Consider the following 25,185-nt stretch of genomic DNA (forward strand, 5'->3'; position numbering starts at 1 on the left):
AAAACATACCTAACAAAAAATTTGTATGGGGTATATATAAGCAACTCAGTAATAATACAAACAAACTGGTTAAAAATGGGCAAAAGATTTGAACACTTACCGGAGAAGTGGATAGTATACAAGCATTTGAAAAGATGCTCAATATCATGATTTAATAGGGAAATTGAAATTAAAACCACTAGTAGAATGGTTAAAATTAAAAAGACTGACCATGCTGGGGGCGCGTGGGTGGCTCAGTTGCTTAAGTGTCTGCCTTCGGCTCAGGTCATGATTCCGGGGTCCTGGGATCGAGTCCCGCATCAGGCTCCTTGCTCGGCGGAGAGCCTGCTTCTCCATCTCCTCCCCACTTGTGCTCTCTCTCACTATCTCTGTCTCTCTCAAATAAATAAATAAAATCTAAAAAAAAAAAAGACCATCCTGAATGTTTGCCAAGTATGTGGAGAAACTAAAAGTCACATATATTGCTGGTGGAAATACCAAATAGTTTCTTATACTGTTAAACAGAAACTTAATTTACCATGGACTTGACAGCTCTACTCTTAGGTATTTACCTAGGTAATACCCAAGAGAAATGAAAACATGTCCACTCAAATAGTTGGACTCAAATATCTGTAGTGGTTTTAGTCATAGTAGCCCCAAACTGGAAACAAACTAAATGTCTATCAGCTGATGAGTAGATAAACAAATTGTGGTAAATCCATACAGTGGAATATTGCTTGGCAATAACAAGGATGAATTTCAAGAGCAATATGCTAAGTGAAAGAAGCCAGACACAAAAGACTATATATACTTTTGATTCCATTTATATGAAACTCTAGAACAGGCAAAACTGTAGTGGCAGGAAGAAATCAGTGGTTTCCAAGGTCCAGAGAATGGGGAGATAGTTGACTGTAAAGGGACATGAGAGAAATGCTCTTTATCATACTTAGGATGGTGGCTATACTACTGTACACATTTGTCAATACACACTGAATTGTATACTTGAAATTTTTGAATTGTATGCATTTAATACTTTAATAAAGCTGACGCACCCTTCCCCTCCCGAGATGGTTCTTAGCATCCTACCAAACTGGTCAATGACCTTTAAAAAAATTTTTTTTAGGGGCACCTGGCTGGCTCAGTTGGTCTTAGAGCATGTGACTCTTGATCTTTGGGTTGTGAGTTCGAGCCCCATGTTGGGCATAGAGATTGCTTAAAAAAAAATAATACTGTCTTAACTCTTTTTTTCTCCCTTGCTTTGTTCAGGTATAATTGACAAAATTGTGATATATTTAAAGTATACTTCGTGATAGTTTGATAAATGTACACATTGAGAAAGGATTCCTTCCATCTGGTTAATTAACACATCTGTCACCTCACATATTTATCTTTTTTTTTTTTGGTGACAACATTTAAGTTCTCTTTTAGCAAATTTCAGTTATACAGTATGGTTGTTACCAACTGTAGTCACCATGTTTTACATTTAGGCCATTTCTTTGGACAGGGGTAGGATATTGATATATGATAAAATACAAATTGGGTTCAAACTGATGCTTTCAATTTAAATCCAGAACATGTTTTTTTCTTAAACCTTGTTCTTCTTATGATCAGAATCTCTTTTGAACCATGCCAAAACCTCACTTCTCAATGACATAAACATAGAATGACTTGCTTCATCTCACACTACACAAACAACAGTCTCAGGATAAATTCAAAACTTGTAAAATGATTGAAAATAGTTTCAGGGTTTTGTGTTTTTTTTTTCTTCGAATTATTTTTGTCTTAAAGATAAATCCCATTAGGAATGAACAATCAAGGGGCACCTGGATGGCTCAGTTGGGTAAGCGTCCAACTCTTGATTTTTGCTCAGGTTATGATCTCAGGGTGGTGAGATGAGCCTCTCATTGCTTCACACTGGGTGTGGAGCCTGCTTAAGATTCTCTCTCTCCCCGGAGCCTGCTTAAGATTCTCTCTCTCCCCCTTTTCCCTCTGCCCTTCCCCGGCCCCCTCTAAAAATAAAAAGAATGAACAATCAAATTACTGTGCCTTGAAATCACTTTTTATTTCCCCTTTGGTTAAGCCACTAATTGGGCACACGGGCCTATTTGATTAATTTTACATGTAATTTTGGGTAATTTTTTAAAATTTAATTTTGTTTTATAATTGTGTAAATTATTTACATAGTTCTAAAGACAAATCTACAAAACAAGGTATGTTTAAAGAATGTTAATAAAATGTTTTAAAAAAATAAAATCTTTTATTTATTTATTTTTTAGAATTATTTATTTATTTGACAGAGAGACACAGTGAGAGAGGGAACACAAGCAAGGAGAGTGGGGAAGAGGGAGAAGCAGGCTTCCCGCAGAGCAGGGAGCCCGATGTGGGGCTCGATCCCAGGACCCTGGGATCATGACCTGAGCCGAAGGCAGACGCTTAATGACTGAGCCACCCAAGCACCCCCAAAAATAAAATCTTGAAAAAAAGGGGGCGCCTTTTTTTCACAAGTAGGCAGACAGGCAGGCAGAGGGAGAGCGAGAAGCAGGCTCCCCACTGAGCAGGGAGCCCGATGTAGGGCTCGATCCCAGGACCCTGGGATTATGACCTGAGTCGAAGGCAGATGCCCAGCAACTGAGCCACCCAGCTGCCGCAGTAAATAAAATCTTTAAAAAAAGAATGTTAGCTATGCTCCCTCCAGCCTATTTAACCCCTCACCTTAAATATAATGATTTTTTTAATTTTCATTTTTTTTAAAAGATTTTATCCATTAGAGAGCACATGAGTGAGGGGGAGGGGCCAAGGGAGGAGAAGCAGACTCCCTGTTGAGCCAGGAGCCCGATGTGAGGCTTGATACCAGGACCAGGAGATCATGACCTGACCTGAACGCTTAACTGACTGAGCCACCTAGGTTCCCCTAAATGTAATTATTTTTTAAAGTGTTACAGTTTAGGCGTGCCTGGTGGTTCAGTCAGTTAAACATTCAACTCTTGGTTTCCGCTCAGATCATGACCTCAGGGTCCTGGGATTGAGCCCTCTGTTGGGTTCTATGCACAGCAGGGAGTCTGCTTTCCTTCTTCCTCTGCCCCCCTACCTTGTGCACTCTGAATCTCTCTCTAAAATAAATAAATAAGTCTTAAAAAAATAAAATGTTTATTCTTCCTTCTTAAAAAATACAAGCATATATTTTCATATCTTTACCCATTTCTTAAATGGTGGCATTCCAGAAACATTTATTTCCCATCTTGTATTTTTCACCTCAGCAATATTCTGGAGATCACGGTGTAGTGGTAATAATGACAGTCCTTATTTCAGCAGTATAGTACTCCATTGTTTATAGAGCCCATAATTTATTCAGTCCTCTATTGATGATTATATGGGTTGTTTCCAGTTTTTTACTATCATAAATAGTGCTATCATGAATAACTGCATTTTAGGATTCCTAAAATGAGATTACTGGGACAGAAAATAAATTGGTATCTAATTTTGCTTGTTATGACCAGCAATGTATCAGGGAGTCTTTTCTTTTTTAAAAGATATTTATTTATGTATTTTAGAGAGAGAAAGAGCGAGCAAGCATGTGTGAGAGGGGAGCGGGCGAGAATCCTCAAGCTGACTCCTCACTGAGTGTAGAGCCCAACGATCCCAGGACAAGAATTGGTGGCTTAACCAATGAGCCACCAATGAGCCACCCAGGTGCCCCTGCGTTTCGTTTTTTTTTCTTTTCTTTTTTTTAAAGATTTTATTTATTCATTGGACAGACAGAGACCACAAGCAGGGGGAGGAGCAGAGGGAGAGGGAGAAGCAGGCTCCCTGCTAAGGGAGCTCCCTGATGCAGGGCTCAATCTCAGGACCCTGGGATCATGACCTGAGCTGAAGGCAGACACCGACTGAGCCACCCAGGTGCCCCTGCGTTTGTTTTTTTTTTTATAGTGAATGAGGTTGAATGTCTTTTCAAATGTTTAAAAATGGTTGTATTGCCTTTTTTGTGAACTGTTAGACCTCTATTTTTTATTGATTCTTGGTGTTTCTCATTTTTAGATTATATATTAATGATATTTACTCTTTATTTGTGATCTACCTTGTTGCCCCCCTCCCCCTACACAGAGTTTATTACTTGTCTTTGAACTTTGCCCTGAGCTTTGCTATGAACTCTGCTTCTTAACTTTTCTCACCACCTGACTCTGAGTTACGTACAGCACTTTGGGAAGAACAGGTGGGTAAAGGTTTGGTTTATAAGATTCACAGTTTTTGTGGAGATGAGAGATGGTTATAATGGATAACAGGGAGGTTGGAATTCTGATGTTGATTAATGTAAACAGGAATATAAGACGGATGGATTTAATCTATATGATTGTTGGTAGGTGTTGGGATTTTTTTGTTAACATTTGTTAAGTAGAGCCTCTGGTTGGTGAGCCAAGGTTCAACAAAAGACTGCAAGGGAAAGTGGAATAGAGAAGTTTATTACTCATAGGTCCTGGGGGTACACAGTATGATGTCTCCAGGGGACACAGGGAGAGTTCAGTGCAGGATGTAGGCAGGAAGTGAGTAGCAGGACTTGGGGTACATGCCTTTATTAGGGTCCTCAGGTGCAGTGCTCAGGGGTTCCCAGGCTAATTCTGGATTGGTCAGTTCAAACCAAAAACAGTAGGGTTTTGATAAGCTCCAAGGTAGTCTTATCTAAGGGGCACAAAAGGGGAAGGAGCTGGGAGACAGGAGAGATTATCACAGTAGGGTTTTGGGGAATCATATCTGGAACTTAGATTTACTTGTGACCCTGAGGGCTGTTGCTGTTATCCAGGGCATGCACTTATGGGAGGAGGTAGTGTCAATTGAAGACCCCTGCAGGACACTTAGCTGCACAAAGTGGATGCTGAGGCACCAGTATTACAGAGTAGTTTCCTAAACTCTCAACAGTGGGTTGGAAGCTTGGGGCTGGCATAAGGTCCTAAAGATGTAATGTGATAAATTGGTGGTTTGAGGGGCTTTAGTGACTCAGAACCAACTGTAATGTATGCCTGTGATGACAGTCACTTGGTAGCTTCTTTGGTGGACCTCAGTGGATTGGCCACTTAAGAGACAGTGGGTCCCACCTAGCAGATAGGATTTCTGCCATGGCCTCACCAGGGTCCTGAGACTATCATCAGACTTATGTGGTAAGTTTTTCGACTCAATTGGGTCTTTCCATTAAAAAATATAATTATAACTTTGCCTTTCAATAGAATATATGTTTAATGAATATTAACCTAAGTAAGTATTGGGGTTTGTTTTTTTTTTTCTTATTTTCAGGCTGCAGACAAGAGAAAAGCTTTAGAAGAGACCAAAGCCTACACAACCCAATCCCTAGCTAGTGTTGCTTATCAAATAAATGCATTGGCCAACAATGTACTCCAGTTGCTGGATATCCAAGCCTCTCAGCTTCGGAGAATGGAGTCTTCTATCAATCATATCTCACAGGTAACAGTTTGTGAAAGGCTTTACGTTCACATTTAATCAGCTGGCAGAATAGAAGCCGCATAGTCAAAGAAGTAGATTGCCTGGAAATACAGATTTTTTACTCATCTGAATGAGTGTAGTTATTTTAGGTTCAGCTTTGAGTTCAGTATACCTACTCTTCTTCTTCTTTTTTTTTATTTTTTATTTTTGTGATAAAATATACATAACATAAAATTTACCATTTTAACCATTTTTTAGTGTATAGTTCATTGGCATTAAGTATATTCATATTGTTGTATAACCAGTACAAGTTATCCTACTGTTAAAGCCTTTTTTTGAGGTAAAATAAATTGCACATAATTAAAGCATACAATTTTATAAATTTTAATACGCATACTACACTGGAGACCATCAACACATTCAAGTTCATGAACACCCTCCACCTCCTAATTTTTTCATCCTTCTTTGTTATCCTACCTTTCTGTCCCCTGTTCTCAGACTTCCTGTCACTATGGATTAGTTTGTATTTTCTAGAATTTTATATAAATAGAATTATATGATATATAGTGTTTTTTGTCTGACTTCTTTCAGCATAATTATTTTGAGATTCATCCATGTTGTTGTGTGAAAAAATTTTACTCCTTTTTTATTGCTGAGTACTACTCCATTGTTCCATATTTTGTTTATCCATTCACATGTTGATGACCATCTGGATTGTTTTTGGGTTTTGCCTATGACAAAGCTTCTATGAACATTTGTGTACAAGTCATTATATGGCCATATGTTTTTATTTCTCTTGGGTAAATTAAATACTCTTGAGTGGAATGGTACATAGTTTATATGGTAGTTGTCTCTTTACCTTTATAACCAAATTTATACCTGAATTATTTTCCAAAATGATTATACCATTTCATCTACCTACCAGCACTGTATGAAAATTTAAGTTGCCTCACATCCCTACCAGCACTTGATATGGTCAGTCTTTTTAGTTTTAGTTATTCAGTTAGGTGTCTTAGCCATTGTAATACTTGGGATTTAGTTTCCGTTTCCTTGGTGATTATTAATGATGTTGAGCATCTTTTCATGTGGCTCTGTAGGTTTTAGTATTTTAAGGCTTGCTCATCTTTTGTCAGATTTATTCCAAAGTATATCATATTTTTATGCTATTGTAAATGGTATTTTTTATAACCGTAGCTTGGTTGTTCATTTCTTGCTTGTATGCACAGAAATACAGTTGATATTTGTATACTTATTTTGTATCCTTGTTAAAGTCACTTAATAGTTACAGTAACTGTTGTACAGATCTCATTGGATCTTCTACATAGAAGATTATATAAATACAGTTTTAGCTTTATTTCTTCACTTTCCTCTCCTCTCCTCCCTCCCCTCTTCCCTCCCCTCTCCCTTCCGCCTCTCCCATCCTTCCTCCTTTTCTTTCCTTTCTTTTCCTTTTTTTTTTCCTTTGCCTTACTGCAGTAGTTTGATGCTTCAAGAAAATATTGAATAGGATTAGTGAAAGTGGACATTGTTGTCTTTTTATTTTAGTAAGAAAGCATTTAGTTATTATGTGTATTACAGGTTCTTCAGAAATATGCTTTATGAGATTGAGGAAGTTGCCTTCTAAAGGTGCAGTTTGCTGAGAGTTCTTACCAGGAGTGGATGATGGATTTTGTCAAATGCTTTTTCTGTGTGTGTTGAAATGATCTTTTTTTTTTTTTTTTTTACATGTTAAACTAGCTTTGCCTTCCTGGGATAAACTCCATGTGACTGTGATGTAGTCTCCATTTCATAGATTGTTCGACTTCATTTGCTAAGATTTTGTTAAGAACTTTTGCTTCTGTGCTCCTGAGAGTTACTGTAATGTCTTTGTCTGGTTTTGGTGTCAGTATAATGCTGGCTTTACAAATATGTTGGATAGTATTCCCTCCTCTTCACTTCTATGGAAAAGTGTCTGTTGAATTGATACTTGCTTGCTACCTTTTAAATATTTGGTAGAATTAACCAGTGAAGCCATCTGGGCCTGGAATTTTTCTTGGCAATGATGTTTTAACTATATATTTGATGTCTTTAGTAGATTCGGGGCTGTTCTCTTTATTTGTTTCCTCTTGAGTAAGCTTTGTATTTTTCTAAGAATTTGGCCTTTTCACCTGTGTTGTTATATTTATTTGCATAAGGGTGTTAGTAACATTCCCTTATTCTTTTAATATTTGTAGAATCTGTAGTGATGTCACATGTCTCATTCTTGATATACTTAATTGGTGTCTTTTTAAACTGATTAGTATGGCTAGTTTTATCAATTTTACTGATCTTCTAAAAAAGACCTCAGCTTTTGGTTTCATTAATTTTCTGTACTGTTTTTCTCTTTTCTGTTGTGTTGACTTTTATTTTGTAGTTGATTATTTCTTCTCCTTTCCCTTTCCTTGGAATTAATTTAGTCCTATTTTATACTCAAAGTAAAAGCTGAGGTCTTTAAGAGCCTTTATCTTTTCTTATATAGGTGTTTTAGGTCTATAAATTTCCCTTGAAATAGTGTGTTATCTGTATCTCAAATTTAGATAAGTTGTACTTTCATTTTCATTCAGCTTGAAATAATTTCTAATTCCCCTTTTTGGTTTCTTCTCTGGCCCAGGGGTTATTTGGAAATATTTCAAGATTTTCAAAGGATCTCTCTGCTGTTGATTTCTAATTTAATTCTGCAGTAGTAAGAAAATAATACAACTCCTTTTAAATTTATTATAAATTGTTTTATAACCCAGAATATGGTCTCTCTTGGTAAATGTTTTGTATGCACTTGAGAAGAATGTATATTTTGTTGCAGTTGGATGGAATGTTCTGTAAATCTCATCAGGTCAAGTTGGTTGATAATATTGTTCAGTTCTTCTATATCCATGCTGATTTTCTGTCTTCTTGTTTTTATTAATCGTTGAGGAAGGTATGTTGTAATCTCTGACTCTAGTTTTTTACATGTTTTATTTCTCTTTGAATTTTTATCATTTTTAATGGAGCTATGTTATTAACATAATACTGTAAATGCTTAGGTTTGTAATGTACTATTGGTGGATTTATCATTATGAAAATACTTTTTTTTAATCATTGGTAAACCTAGGTTTGACTAGCTTGGCAGATGTAGTTTGTCCAGGCACTGCGGAGATGGAGTAAGTTCCTGCAGTAGAGATGCTAACTGGATCAGTGCTCTGAATTCTCATACTTTCTGTTCTCAGGCGCACTTAGCATCTTAAATATTGAGAATGCAAGGGTTTTGGTTTATACGGGTAGATCTTTCAGTATTTATCATATCAAAAATTAAAACTGATAAATCTTAAAGTACTTATTAACTTATCTAATAATAAACATACCCATTACATGTTAATACAAATAACATTTAAATGAAAAATAACTCTTACCCAAAACAAAAAAATTTGTGAGAAGAGTGGCCTTGTTTTTACATTTCTGCAAATCTTTTTAATGTTTTGTTTAATAAAGGTAACTGGATTCTCATACCTGTTTTTGCATTTAATCTGTTGTGATTTGTTGTTTTGGTTGAAATATATGAAGAAAGTCTGGCTTCATACAGATATATAGTTAGAAAAGGCAGGATGTTGGCGACCCTGGGAGTCTTGGACTATAGTTGGAGAACCACTGCATTGTGGGGTTATTATGGTTTAGTCTATGATATGTATTCTCAGTGTCATATACTGGTCGTCATGCTTCCATTTAGGAAAAAATCTCCCAAATTTGTAATATAACTCCACCTATAGCTTTTTTCTGGCTCTTTGTTGTACAATTCTTCTTCCATCCCTTACTGACTTTAGTGTTATTTTTGGTGAACTTATCCATGATATCATAGGACTTCTGTTGATCCCTAATGGTCTGTTGGTATTTATTTTAGGTTTCCTCAGCCAGTTTCTTAAAGATATTTCATGAGTTTTAAGATTAAGCATGCTTCTCTTCTTTGGCACTTGTTATCAGCTGAATTGTGTTCCCCCAGAATTCATATGTTGAAGTCCTAATTTCTAGTACCTCAGAATGTGAGGTTCTAGATAGGGTTTTTTTTTTTTTTAAAGATTTTATTTGTTTATTTATTTGAGAGAGAGAGAGAGAGAGAGAGAGAGAGAAACAGCATGAGAGGGGAGAGGGTCAGAGGGAGAAGCAGGCTCCCCGCTGAGCCGGGAGCCCGATGTGGGACTCGATCCCAGGACTCCGGGATCATGACCTGAGCCGAAGGCAGTCGCTTAACCAACTGAGCCACCCAGGCGCCCCTAGATAGGGTTTTTAAAGAGGTAATTTTTGAACAATATTATCAGTCAACTTGACCTGATGAGATTTACAGAACATTCCATCCAACTGCAACAAAATATACATTCTTCTCAAGTGCACACAAAACATTTACCAAGAGAGACTATATTCTGGGTTATAAAACAATTTATAATAAATTGGAGATAGGGTTTTTAAAGAGGTAATTAAGTTAGAATGGGATCACTGGATGGGCCCTTATCCAGTATCTTTATTTATTTATTTTTACAGTTTTACTTATTAGTAAAGTGTGAGTGAGTGGAGAGAGGGGTAGAAGGAGAGAGAATCTGAAGCCGACTGCACTGAGTTGGGGAGCCCAACACAGGGCTTGTTCCCGAGACCATGAGATCACAACCTGAGCAGAAACCAAGAGTTGGACGCTCAACCGACTGAGCCACCCAGACGCCCCTGATTGGTGTCCTGATAAGAGGAGAAGATTAGGACATAGACACAGAAGAAAGACCAATGTGAAGACAGAGAGAAGAGGGCCTTTTACAAGCCAAGGACAGAGTCTCTTAGAATTCTGCTGACATGTTGATCTTAGATTTCTAGCCTCCAGAATCATGAGAAAATTAATTTCTGTTGTTTAAACCTTCCAGTCTGTAGAATTTTGTTATGGCAGCCTGTTGTGATGGTCTTGGCCAAGAATGCCTTAGTCTCTTACCCAGGCCTGTATTTGCTCATAGCAAGCCCCACAGACTTGCCCCCTACTGCCACGGGGGCCCATTGTTTTGGCTTGACTAGCTCTCATGGTTCTTAATGATTCAAGATCACCTCCTAAAACCAATAGGGAACTTTAAAAAAACAAGATTTATTATTTACAGGTCTTGAAGAGTAAATGACACTCTCCAGGGCCACATAAGGGCTATACATCAAGGTTGCAGGTAGAGAGAGAGGGAAGGGAGCATGAGTCTGGTGTAGGGTCTGAGGGTGGGGTGTGCTAGGGTTTTGTGGGTTCAGTCTGTTGGTGAATTTAAAGTGTAAGAGTGGGAATTAGAGTGCAGAAGGAAAAAGTGGAGTCACAAACAGTTAGTTACCTAGGTTACTGAAAGCTTTCTGCAAGAAGAACTTCATGGATAGGGGTAACCTGGTTTCTTATCTAGTAGTTTTGCTAGTAGCTATGCAGTATAGCTAGTAATATGTTTATTTGCGATGGATGTGTTTGGAATGGATGCCTCACCAATCAAAAACTTAATGCCACACACTTACAGTATACAGCTCTGGCAAACTCATCTAGTACTGGTATGTCATCTTTAGCACTATCACCTCTATACTTTTTGTTAGCTATTATGGATTATAAACTTCATCAGAACTTGAACTAATAGGTGGAAAGATAACAGTGCAGATTGTTGTCATTTAAAATGAGAAGGCATGAAAATAAAAGTAAAAAATAAGAAATAAATGAGAAGGCATGATATGTTAACACCCAGTGGCTAGGAGCATTCAGTAATACTCATTTGATTGGCTGATTTACCATGAAGAAAATATATTAACTGCCCTATTCAGAATTCTAATAGATTTATATGTGCATCTGACATTTCTAAGATGAACCACATGGTACTAGGCTGAGTAATGGTTCCCAAAGGTATCCAAATCTTACTCCCTGGAAATACATTACTTTATATGACAGAGAGGACTTTGAAGATGTAAATTAAAGATCTTGAGCTGGGGAGATTATCCTGGATTATCCAGGTATGCTATAAATGTAATCACAAATGTCCTTATAAGAGGGAGAGAGAGGGTGCCTGCATGTGGCTCGGTTGGGTGCCGGACTCTTGATTTCAGCTTGGGTCATGATCTCGCTCATGAGATCAAGCTTCCATTGAGCTCTGCACTTGGGATTTTCTTTCTCCCTCTCCCTCTGACACCGCCCTCCTGTCCCCACCACGCTTGGGCTCACCCTCTCTCTTTAAAAAAAAAAGGGGGGGGCAGAAGATAATTTGACACAGAAGAGCAGAAATCAAAATGGTTATATAAGAACAGAGATTATTAGAATGATATGGTGACAAGCCCAGGAATGCCAGAAGCTGGAAGAAGCGAGGAAAAATGTTCTCCCTTGAAACCTTCCAAGGGAATGTGGCCCTTTTGACACTTTGATTTAGTTCTATAAAATTCAGTTTCGATTTCTAGCCTCTAGAACTGTAATCGAATAAATTTCTGTTGTTGGGGCTCCTGGGTGGCTCAGTCCTTAAGCATCTGCCTTCGGTTCAGGTCATGATCCCAGCGTCCTGGGATCGAGCCCCGCATCAGGCTCCCTACTCCGTGGGAAGCCTGCTTCTCCCTCTCCCACTCCCCCTGCTTGTGTTCCCTCTCTCCCTGTCAAATAAATAAATAAAACCTTAAAAATAAAAATAAATTTCTGTTGTTTTAAGCCACTAAGTTTGTAGTAGTTTGTTACAGCAACATTAGAAAACTAATATACATGATACAACAAATCAGTTCTAAGTGTGGTATGACTTTATATTTGTGTAAATCTTTGGTAGATTGGTACTTGTCATTTTCGTGATATGGATTAAAATTGTGTATCTTAAAATCATGAGGAAAACATGAGAAACTCCTCAAGCTTCCTGCCAAAGTTCTGTTACGAAATAGTATTTTTTATCTTCACCTTTGTTATTTTAAGACTGATACACAATCTAACAAGTTGCTAACTTTCTTCCATTTTTTCTTGTACATATTAAGATGCAACAATCGAATGTTTTAGGGCAAATTTCTTCACCTTTTCAGAGGGAGGACACCTTTTATTAATTGAAATTAATGAGGCATTCTTCCTTTAATACTAGTTATTAACAAGATAGATTTATAGAGGAACAAGCTATAGTAACATGGCACAGAACATATAAATGTTTATTTGTAGGAGTTGAGGGACTAAACCTTGTCTTGGCACTAGACTTTGTCTTACTGTTACGTAAAATAAAATTCTTTTAATTACTGTATGGATAAACATTTGTTTCAAAATTAGTTATTCTGCCAGGGACTCTTATAGCACCTAGCACAGTGCCTGGTACTTAATATGTGCTTCCATGTGAGTTTAAGGAATTTTTGAATTTAGTATGTTTTAGACATTATATGAAAAGTTTGAAGTTAAATAAAAATACTCTAAAGTATAACAAAGATTTCTGGTATAGCTTTGGTCCTCTACTTCCCATTATATTCTTCATATATATATATATATATTTGTATCATGATTTGTAACAACATCATTCGCTTTGTAACATATAAACATATAACTTGTATCATTAATATGTGTATGTATTTTACTATAAATCATGTTTGTTTTTTTTTTCTAAGAAAATGTATTAACCTTGTCTCTCAAGACTGTTAATTATTGGTATGACACTAGAGCTTCATGCCATCGAATGATTTCCATGAATTTGAATGTTTATTTGAATAAATAATTTATTGCAGGGATCAGTAAATGGTGATCCATGTGGGCTAAATTCAGTCCTCCTCTCATTTTTGAAAAATAAAGTTTTATTGGAACATAGCAGCATTTTTTTGTTTACATGTTGCTATGGCTGTTTTCACTTCTGCAATAACATGGTTGAGTAGTTATGACAGACACCATATGGCCTGTAAAGCCTAAAATATTTACACTCTGGCTCTGTTGAGAAAAAGTTTACTGATCCTTCATGTAGTGTTATATAAACTTCTGTTTCAAAAAATTTTAAAAAGCTTTGTGGGATTTGATACCATTCTCTCCCAACTACTTATAATAACTTTTTTTTTTTAAGATAATTTTTCTTGAGGTTGATTTGCTGAGCCAGAAATTGTAAGGAATGGGGCTTGCATGATGTGATTACATGATGATACAAATTCTACAAGTTTTATGACTTCATTCCTTCTATATCTCAATGTAGAGAAGTTAGCTTGTATAAGAAATGTTGGAGGAAGCTCCTTTAGAGGTTTAGTATTCTGGCATCACTTGGTATATTGCATTGCTATGCTGACATTAACCACCCAGAGTCATGACTGCTCCCATTTCGGATGCCAGTGGCAAGTTGGATCCCCGGTCTATCCACACTTTTGACCAACTGGTCACAGATCTTGAGCAGGGTGGGGGGTGGTGGGGGGTGTCTTACAACGCCCCTGAGGTGTGAGAATTATTAGAATGACTCAGAATTCAGGGAGATACTATTCTTATGGTTACAGTTTTATTTTAAAGCAAACACATTGGGACCAGCCAAATGAAGAGACACAGGGTAAAAACATAGAGCTTCTGTACCCTCTTCCTGTGGAATCAGGGCACATCACCCTCCCGGCACATCAGTGTGTTGTTCATCAACCAGGAAGCTCTACTGAGCTTTGGTGTCCAGAGTTTGTTTCACATGTAGGCATGATTGATTGAATCATTGGCCATGTGACAGAACTCCATCCCCAACCCTCCTTCCCTACTCAGAAGCTGGACTGACTCAAAGCCTCAGCACTAGTCACATGGTTGGTCTTTCTGGTGACCAGCCCCCATACTGAGCCATCTTGTTAGCATAAACAAAGATACCCCTATCATTGGGGAAATTCCAGGGATTATAAACTCCCTCCCAGGAACAGGGACAAAGGCCAGTCAAATTCCTTATTATATAATAGCTATCAAATTTGAGGGTTTATGGCCCAAAATAAGTTAGTAAGAACCAAGAGTTAATGATGTATTTGTTTCATGGTTGAATCTGTTATTTAATTCTGTTCATATTGAAGTTTATATAAACCTCATGTTGAAGGATTGCTTTGTCAGTTTGTTTTATAAGCAGTTTTTACTGCCATAGAACACTAGATCAAAAGATGTAATTTATAAGATGTTTCTTAAAACTACTTTTCATATACTGATGCTTAAGGTGTAGTATATTTATAGATTTCTCAAATTGGTAATTCTATAGAAGAATATTTAGCATTTTAGATAACTGAAATTTCCTGTTTTAATCATATAATAGAAAATTTTCTAATATATGTGCTTTCTTTTACATATATGGGTAGACTGTAGGTAATCCCACTCCTTCCTGCCCCCCCATGACAGAATTTGCAGGTTTTCTATGCATAAAAGAATCTCTGAGAACTGCAGACTTGGGTGAATAACCTCAAAACATGTTTCTTCTCCTGGCTTTCACTTTTTAGGGTAGATTTGATTGGGGTTGGCAGTAATAAGATTGATTTGGAAAAGATGGATATCAAATCTTTGAATTTTCAATATTCTCCTTTCCTTCCTTTCTGCATCTACATTTAGCACTACAACAACCCCAGAATGGTCTTATTTATAGACTTTTTATGCCTAGGTGTTGTTCCAGGACAAATACTGGTTTTTTTACCCCTCACAATTGTTTCTGGTTTGTGAAGAAAGAAAAGGAAGGTAAATCTAGTGTTCATGTATATTATAAGTTGGCAGAATGTCAAGTAAGGTTTCTAAGATTTTTAAAATTTATTTAAATGATAGTTGATGGTAGTATTTTTTTTTTTTTTTAAGATTTTATTTATTCATTTGAGACACAGAGATAGAGAGCTCGAGCAGGGGGAGAGGCAGAAGGAAAGGGAGAAGCAGGCTCCCCGCCGAGGCTGACAGGAGCCTGGGATCATGACCTGAGCCGAAGGCAGATGCTCAACCATCTGAGCCACCCAGGCGCCCCAGTATTTTTGTTTTTAAAATGTTGTTACTGGCCAATAAAATCAGTAACAATACTTTTTCTTCTTCCCTTTTTCCTCCATTTTGTCTTTTTTTTTTTTGTCTTTCATTTTGTCTCTTTTCTTCTTTTTAATTTACTGATCTATGAAATTCAGACACCTAAGCCTTTCCATATTCTAGTCACCTTCTAACACGCACATACACACCAACCCACCATCCACTTCTGAATGAATGAAGATTGAAAGAGACTTGTGCCATTAACCTTAGAGGACTAGAAAAATTAATTATTTTTAGGCTATTGAGAATAAAGGCAAAGCTGTGTATTTAGTTTCTATTCTAGAGCTCCCAATTTTGCAGTAAAAGTTTACCAGTACCATAGGCTGACCCTGAACTATGCATGTGTGGAATGAAATGCAAGCAAGCTAGCCAAGGGTGAAAGAACTGAAACAGAAGTCTTAGCTGCTGTCCATCTTAGAGGAGACCGTTTGGAGTTCAAGTCCAGCTAAGTTTATTAGCAGTACTTTTCAGAGGACTATAACAGGATTTTGACTTTCTGCAAGGTATCAGTTAGCATGTACAGGATAGCTATCATTATTGGGCCTATGAAGAAATGGGAAATATGACCAGAACTCAAGATAAAAGGCAGTCAGTAGAGCTCAACTCTTACGAGTGTTAGACAAATAACTGTTTCATTATTTAGTCAGCTCTGAATTCAGGGACTTAAAACTTTTTATAGTTAAAGGGAATTTCAAGGTACTGATTCTAGTTTCATTCAGCAGTATTTTTTCTCATGTGTTCTAAGGTCTGACCTACAGTTTGATAGTCTCTTGCCCTGTAAGATTAGGTCTTCGTTAATAATTCCCAGAATTCTAAGAACTGGCCTACTAGGGAAGCTGTAATCTGTGATGGTGCCATTGTAATTACTGACTTTAAGAATTTGATTCATGGATTCCAATTAAGAATTAGAAAGCTTTCGTCACTTTTTGCTGCCTCAACTAACTCTTGACACTTGCAGCTGATGACTGGGAATTGGAATTTGGAGTCCAGTCTTGCCTCCACTGCAATTGCTTCTCAACACCCAAAGAATTAGAGAATGGATACTGGAGCACCACTTTGAAAAAAATCTCATATCTCAACTTGTTTGCCAATAGAGAGTAATGTAAAGGGGTAGTAAGAGATCTCCATCTCACTTTTAATTTCTGTATCCCATGAAAGTGTTATCATTGACAGGTCTGAAATTACATCCAGAAGCCCAGCTGTGAGAACAAATGAACAATGTTGGTTTTGGCTTTTTGGCTTCTGTAGAGCAAGAAGGTACTCTCAGGATGGGGTGGAAAGGGTAGAATGAAGATGGAGTGAACTAGTCTTACAGCATGCATTGATGTTACCTGCACTCCCCTAGTACTTTAAACACATACCAGTTGCTGCATTTACTGTTGGCATTATGTTTTCAGTGTAGTTGGGGAGCTTTTGAAAGGTAGCAGATTGTATTATACATTTCAGTTTTTAAAATTCTAGAACCGAGCACTAAACCGGTCATTGACCAAGCATTTAGTGAATGTTTGTTAAAAAGTTTCACTTGGGAGAGTTGGTATGTACACTACTATTAAATACAGTACATGGAAGTATTTAATAAACATTTTAATAGAGTAAAAAATCCTGTGGGCATATAGTTTGGGTGGCATCTGTGGTAGTCTGTGCATTTATTGCGAGACATGGAGTGCAAATGCATTCCAGTCTGAGGTAATGGCATCAGACACTGACACAGATGTCTTATTCAGGGTGACACGGATGTGCAGTGGAATGTTTGGAATGGGGCATGTACCTGGAGGTCAGCTTGGAAAAGTAAATCTGAAGTTCTAAATTATACTTCATTTCCCTTTGATTTGGTTTCATTGATGAGGCTGAATAATGGCTTGTGTTATATTAGGAGCGTAGATAGTATCCTCTTGCTTCTTTTTTGCTTCTCATATCTGCTTAGTGCTAGAGCTGTACAGCTCCTGAATTGAGCAACATGCTTAGCAGAAAAAGAGTTTATCGGTCTTCCTGAGCTGTTGTCAGATGGCTGACTGATGTGATTAAGCCCCTGCAGCAAAAGGGAGACGTGTTTTTTGGAAATTCGAGACTCTCTTCTTTGCTTTCATGGTAAACAGCAGGCTTATCCTGCCTCTGTTCAGTATGCTTTTTGGAGAAAAGAATCATCCAAGCCCATCTTATGCCTCAGATAGTCTGTTTGTGGTGTTGAGGAAGCAATCCTCCAGTCTCCTCCCTATTTATCACACAGTTTGGTCTCAACCACTTTTTCGTTCTGTCCTAATTAACACGGGACTGTTCTCTTCTCACTTAGAGTAAGGACTACCTTTTTTCTGAAATAGACTTTGGAACCCCTCCTTCTAGCTTGATTCTGTATAGCTAGTTTGGGAGTCTCCTTCCAGATCTTAAGTTCTTATGGTTGTCTGTAAGCCGTTCACCAGGCTACAGCTCAAACCTCCTAATTGGTTTCTGAGTCTTCATAGTAGCCTGATCCTGTTTCAGATCCTGGAAATGGGTTTTCACTTCCTGTAGTTTCAACTTTAGATTCCACAGCATGGCATAAAAGGTTCTTCGATCTGGTCTTTTCCACCTCTCAACGCATTCCTGCCGTATTCAACTTCTTGAGGTGTTCCAAACACAGCATGTGTGCCTCTTTGCTTTTCCATAATCTGTTTGTCTTACTTGGAATTAACTGTTGTGTCTCTCTTCTGCTTAACAAGCACCATCTGAAGTCTTCACTGATCAGCTCAGGGTAGACCTGGTGCCTCTTTGTGCTGTGCCATCTAACGTGTTCCTACTTTTGTCAGTGACTTGAGGTATAGATGTCTGTCTCCCGTTTGTCACTCTTGAAAGAAGGAGCATGTTTCATTCATCTCTGCTCCTCAGTGCATAGTAACTGGCAGTTAGGAAGTGGTTTGAGGGCTGCCTGGCTGGCTCAGTCAGTAGAGCATGTGACTCTTGATCTTGGGGTTGTGAGTTCGAGCCCCACATTAGACGTAGAGATTACTTAAAAAATTTAAAAAAGTGATTTGAGAAAAAAAATGATTTCAAAAGTGATAAAGCCATGTGGTATGGTGTGCTTTGGAGTCATAAAGACCTGGGTTTGAATCTTAATTCTGCCACTGTATAATGTGTTCAGATTACCTAACTTAACTTTGAGTGTAGTTTTCTCATTATTCATATTGGGACAGTTGTGCTGACTTTACAGATTAAATAAAGAATTTTACATAAAGCATTTAGCCTAACACTTGTATATAAAATGTTGGTATTATTAGTCATTATATCTATCATCCGTTTTTTCTCTTATATGCAACTACTCTTGTACTCCCCCTTCTAATCAACATGCAAGCATGTTTGTTTTTTCCCATGGTAAAAAGGCTTTCCTTACCATACCCTCAAGATACTATCTTTTCTCTTGACAGTTCCTAGCTCAAGATCTTGAATCTCTCATCTCATGGCGTCTTTTTCCTCCAAACATGTATGTGTCTCAATCCACTGTGATTTGATTTTTTGTCTCTGTCGCTTTTGCAATGAGCAGCAGTATCTTCTAAATCTAATAGCATATTTCATTTAAACCTCATCCTTGTTGCTTTTATTTGTAGCATATAACAAATTTGTAATTATGTTTATTTGTATATTTACTTATAAATGCTCCTTCTATTATAGGTAAGTATAATGATGACAGGAACCTTATCTATTTTGTGTATCACTGTATCCCTTGTGTCTCCCATAGGGCTGGCAAGGAGTAGATCCTCAAATCTTTGAGTTATCAGTGTGGCACTTCTGAAAATGTATAGTCCTTTGCAGGTAGGGTGGAGTGTCAGTGTTGTATTTAAAAAGGTCTCCATTTCAGGGTGCCTGACTGGCTCAGTTGGTAGAGCATGTGACTCTTGATCTCAGGGTTGTAAATTTGAGCCCCATGTTAGGTGTAGAGATTATTTAAAAATAAAATCTTAAAAGCAGTAGTTCTCCATTTCAGAGCAACACAAATATACCCTAGTGTAAATTTTGAATTATCAGTCCTTTGGTTCAGAATCTTTTTTTTTTTTTTAAGATTTTATTTATTTATTTGAGAGAGAGAATGAGAGATAGAGAGCACGAGAGGGAAGAGGGTCAGAGGGAGAAGCAGACTCCCTGCTGAGCAGGGAGCCTGATGCGGGACTTGATCCCAGGACTCCAGGATCATGACCTGAGCCGAAGGCAGTCGCTTAACCAGCTGAGCCACCCAGGTGCCGTTGGTTCAGAATCTTAAATAAATTATTATTATTATTATTTTCAGATTTTATTTATTTGACAGAGCACAAGCAGGGGGAACAGCAGGCAGAGGGAGAAGCAGACTCCCCACTGAGCAGGGAGCCCAGTGTAGGGCTCGATACCAGGACCCTGGGATCACAACCTGAGCTGAAGGCAGATGTTTAACCGACTGAGCCACCCAGGCGTCCCTGTTATTATTTTTAAATTTTATTTGTTTATATATAGAGAGAACGAGCACAAGCAGGGGGAGGGGCAGAGGGAGAGAGAGAGAGCATCTCAAGCTGACTCTGTGCTTTAGTGCAGAGCCCAGTGTGGAACTTGATCTCATGACCCTGAGATCATGACTGGAGCCAAAATCAAGAGTTAGTCGCTTAACCTTCTGAGCCACCCAGGTGCCCCTTAAATAAATTATTTAATGCGGTCACTAACAATGTTTTTGTCTTCCTGTTGCCTGAAAAAGTCAAAGTGTGGAGAATTACCAAAAAAAAAAAAAAGGCTGAAGTGACTTAGAACATGTAATTAGGTATTAGTAGTGTTTACATTCTTCTCCATACTCCTACTCTGCCTTGCAGTCTTGAGAAGTGACCAGCCAGGCAAGAGCTATTCAACCAAGAAATAAGAGAGTTTACTTCTAGCATTAAAAAAAAAAAAAAAAAAAAATCGGTGTCTGTTACTTTTAATAAAACCCACACCCATCTCTGTTAGATGATACCATGTCAATCCTTAAACTCTCCCTTCAGGATAAAGGCTAGTTTGTTAGTATGGTATTGATGCAAGCATGATCTTGCCTCTCCTTGCCTCTCTAGCTTCATTCCTTTCCCTTTCTTGCCCCTTTCTTTGTGCTTCAGACATCCTAATTGATTTAGTCTTGTAGCAATATACCTTTATAGTGGCTAGTCCCTTTGCTTGGAATGTCTTTCTCCCCTTCTTCCTCTGTCTGCTAACTCCTCCTCATTCATTAAGCTTCAGGTTAATTGTTCCTGCTCAGGGAAACCCTTTTTTTTTGTTGCTGTTGTTCCAGAAGGCTAGGTTTGATCTTTCCTAATACCTCTGCGCATAGTTCTACATGACAGGTAACTTCTGTTTGATCTTCCTAATCTACTCCCTTCCCGCCTTGGTCTTTACTCTGGGAGGCTTACCTGTATGGAGTATGGGCATCTGTGACTTCGGGCTTTGGAGTGGGTGCAGCCAGTGTGGAACAAAGGAAGATAGGAAGCAGTAAGGAAGGTAAGCTCAGAATATTTACTTCCCTGGTTTGTTCCCTGTGGGTTGGCTGTGTCCCAAGACAAATCATTACTCCCTTCAAGGTAGCCTTCTCTATGTCACTTTCTCTTCCAAATTCTCGTTATCTCTCCTGCCCCTCATCCTTTTCGATTTAGGGGTACAGCTCCTGCTGCTTCTAGTTCCTGTACCTTTTGTTGCATTCCCCTATCCCTCATGATTCCTTGTGTTTAGTTCCTTTGTATGTAAATGCTTTTTGAATTATTCTAATTGGATTATTTAATCAGATTCTGATGGGAGGTCTGTCTAATATAACCCAGCATATATATATATATATATATATATAATTTTTTTTAAAGATTTTATTTATTTGACAGAGAGAGACACAGCGAGAGAGGGAACACAAGTAGGGGGAGTGGGAGAGGGAGAAGCAGGCTTCCCGAGGAGCAGGGAGCCCGATGTGGGACTCGATCTCAGGACCCTGGGATCATGACCTGAGCCGAAGGCAGATGCTTAACGACTGAGCCACCCAGGCTCCCCCCCAGCATATATTATTTTGATAATGTTTTCTTTTCAGTAATTTCCTGTTTCTGCCTTTGCCCTTAACTGAGGTAAATAGGCTCAGCTCATGTAGTTCTGAAATACCCTATTTCCTCTTTAGACAAGACATTGCTACTTTTGTTTATATTACATATTGAGCTTCTTTGTATAAGGTGACTTGAAGTTAGGAATGAACAATAAAAAAGGTGTGAAAAATCCATGACATTCTTAATATCTTTGTAGTGGCATTTAAGGATCTTTAAAGGCTTGGCCCTGCCTTTTTTTCCCCCCAGCCTCATCCCTTAGTACTAGCCCTTCATGGACTTTTAAGTTCCAGGGATACTAAATGCTCTCTGCCATGTCAGTGTCCTGGCATGCATTGTTACCGATGTGTTTCACCTAACCAACTCGCACTCATCCTCGAGGTCTTACTCTAGATACTTTTTTTTTTTTAAAGTTTGTTGCCTAGGATACACAGCATTTATTTTTTTATTTTTTAAAGATTATTTATTTATGTATTTGACAGATAGAATAAGTAGGCAGAGGGAGAGGGAGAAGCAGGCCCCCCACTGAGCAGGGAGGCCAACGTGGGACTCCATCCCAGGACCCTAGGATCATGACCTGAGCCGAAGGCAGACACTCAACCAGCTGAGCCACCCAGGCGCCCTACTCTAGATATTCTTAAAGGGTGGTTTTTCCCTACTGCCCCTTTCTGTCCTGCCTCCACCTGCACATATATTACTCAAGTTAACTATTTGTATAGCATCCTATACTTCCCTTCATAGCATTTATCATTAGAATTATATAGTTATTTGTCCTGTTATTCAGTTTCTGCCTTCCATAGGGGTCTGTGATGATCGTTACCATATTCTCAGTGCCTAGCATATATATATATATATATATATCCATTTATACAGCAAAGGAAATTAGACTGGAAGGTCATAGAATTTCTTTAGAGGAGTATTATGAAGATAATTTAGGGCCATTAGAATTTGTCAGTTTGGTATGGGGTCATCCCCTTTTTAAGTTTCATTGATGAAAAAAATCAGTATATCCTCTTTTTAGAGGAATATTACTTGGTTCTGCTCCTTCATAAATTAGTGGAACACTCATCACTAAATACCTCTGAATCAGTGAACTAAAAAAAAAAAAAAAAAAATCCTATTCTCATTTTTATGACTGAGCAATAAAGATTATTTAAAACATTTGTGGGGGGTGGGTGGTACCTGCCTGGCTCAGTAGGTAGAGTGTGAAACTCTCGATCTTGGGGTCGGGAGTTTGAGTCCCATGTTGGGGGGTAGAGTTTATTTAAAAAAAAATTTTTTAAAAATTAAAAAATCGGGAAGAATTTTCAATTTACAGAAAAGTTGCAAGTACAGAACAAATAACTTTTTGTTTTGAATTGTTTAAGAAAAACTTGCTGGTATGCTGGCCTGTCACCCCTGAATACTTTGGTGTGTATTTTCTGGACACAAGTATATTCTACAGCATAACCACAAGGCAGTCATGAAAATCAGGTGATTAACACTGATGCATGCTACCATCTAATCCTCGAATTACATTTAAATTTTCCAGTTCCAATAGCTTTGTAAGAAAAGGATCCAGTTCGGAAGCATTTATGTTATATCTCTTTAGTCTTCTTCAATCTGGAATAGTTCCTCAGTCCTCCTTTGCTTTCCCTGGCCTTGATACTTTTGAAAATTATGGGCCAGCTCATTTGTAGAATGTGTCAATTATGGGCATGTTTAATATTTTCTCATGATTGGATTCAGGTGATAAATTAGAGATACTTTTTGGATGCAGTAGCTTCCTATTTAAAAACCACTACCATTGTCTTAATTTTTTTTAAAGATTTTATTTATTTGAGAGAGAGAGCAAGAGAGAGAGAGCACGAGCAGGGGGGAGAGGGAGAAGCAGACTCCCCACTTAGCCGGGGAGCCTGACATGGGGCTTGATCCCAGAATCCTGAGATCATGACTTGAGCTGAAGGCGGGCACTTAACTGACTGAGCCACCCAGGTGCCCCGTGTCTTAATTTTTTCAAGAAACTTTTTTGTTTACATTTTAAGTCTTCTGCTTTTTCCTGTTTTTTTTAAGCTTTGTCTCATCTAAGCATAACTGATCTTTTTATTTTTTATTTTTTTTAAAGATTTTATTTATCTGACAGCGAGAGAGGGAACACAAGCAGGGGGAGTGGGAGAGGGAGAAGCAGGGGGAGTGGGAGAGGGAGAAGCAGGCTTCCCACGGAGCAGATGCGGGGCTCCATCCCAGGACCCTGGGATCATGACCTGAGCCGAAGGCAGACGCTTAACGACTGAGCCACCCTTAATGACTGAGCCACCCGGGTGCCCCATAAACATAACTGATTTTAAAAATTATAGTGTGATATTTCTTTTATTTTCTTCTAAGTTTTTAGAGTTTTGGGGCTTGTAAATGCATAGTAATCGTCAAAGATAGAGGAAACTTACAAAGAACCTGGCATGTACATCAAACAACATCCCTAAAAATATTTTGTAAGAGACCAGCAAAACTTACTTTCATAGGAATTTGTATTTCAACTAATCAGGAATAATTTATTTTGCTATATTTTGTCATTAAGATCACATTGTATTTAAAAATTCTTTGGCTTCTGAATTGCTAGTGGTACTTGAGAACTTCTAAGACAAATAAATGTATTTAATTATGGCAGAACTTATTTCTAAAATAACCGTCTTGGTTAAAAACAAATTGTACACATTTTAGCTCTCAGTTTTAGCTCTGAAATAATTTGAAAATCCAATGAAGGCAGTCAGAATCACTGTTCTAAGCCTATTTTTAGATTTTTTTCTTTTTAGCTGGTTTCCTTTCTAGCCACCTGCAGTTTTATGTGCGGTTGCACGTGTTCATTTTTTCTAAAACTGTCCCCTTACCAAGCTTGGCATGTAAGCAACCTCTGTAATGCTTTTGGTTTGTTCTTTTTGAAGAGGAAAGTGTAAATTATAAAACCTACACTGAGTATTTCAATTCATTAAAAATATTTTTGATAAAATATATTATTACAGAAGAAAAGACTGTCTCTAGGAATCCTTTTTTTTTTTTTTTTAAAGATTTTATTTATTTGAGAGAGAGAAAGAGAGAGAGAGAGAGCATGAGAGGGGGTTTGGTCAGAGGGAGAAGCAGACTCCCTGCTGATCAGGGAGCCCGATGCGGGACTCGATCCCGGGACTCCAGGATCATGACCTGAGCCGAAGGCAGTTGCTTAACCAACTGAGCCACCCAGGCGCCCTCTAGGAATCCTTTTTGATTATAGTTTGTTTTGTCTTAATATAATGCATATTAATATATAGAATATGTCTTTTCTATTTACTTTCAGCTTTTTCCTGTTTTTTTTAAGCTTTGTCTCATCTAAGCATAACTGATCTTTTTATTTTTTTTAAGATTTTATTTATTTATCTGACAGAGAGACAGCGAGAGAGGGAACACAAGCAGGGGGAGTGGGAGAGGGAGAAGCAGGCTTCCCACGGAGCAGATGCGGGGCTCCATCCCAGGACCCTGGGATCATGACCTGAGCCGAAGGCAGACGCTTAACAGCTGAGCCACCCTTAACGACTGAGCCACCCGGGTGCCCCATAAGCATAACTGATTTTAAAAATTATAGTGTGATATTTCTTTTAACTGGGGCATTCAATTTACACTTAATGTAGTTAGTGATATATTTGGATTCAAATGAATCACCATTATTTTGGTTTTTTATTCATGTTATTCTGGTTTTTTTTTTTCCCCTCTTCCTGGATTAACATTCTCTTTGGATTAACATTCTTCAGAGGCCTTTTTGTGTGTATGCTTGCA

At 38.0% G+C, this 25,185-nt stretch overlaps 1 protein-coding gene across 8 annotated transcripts in view; it reads left to right on the forward strand.

The window, feature by feature from the left end:
• The window catches only part of ABI1 (abl interactor 1), a 128,196-nt gene that overhangs the window by 51,504 nt on the left and 51,507 nt on the right, over window positions 1-25,185 (forward strand). For all 8 annotated transcript variants that reach the window (XM_088025786.1, XM_088025785.1, XM_088025784.1 and 5 more), the window contains exon 2: window positions 5,263-5,430. In XM_088025786.1, the coding sequence (XP_087881912.1) occupies window positions 5,263-5,430 (168 nt within the window). The remainder of the gene's footprint in view (window positions 1-5,262; window positions 5,431-25,185) is intronic.

This window comes from Eumetopias jubatus, unplaced genomic scaffold, assembly GCF_037043125.1.
Source record: "Eumetopias jubatus isolate StellerSeaLion01/CBP00866 unplaced genomic scaffold, mEumJub1_p1.0 scaffold_8, whole genome shotgun sequence".
NCBI classification, from domain to species: domain Eukaryota; kingdom Metazoa; phylum Chordata; class Mammalia; order Carnivora; family Otariidae; genus Eumetopias; species Eumetopias jubatus.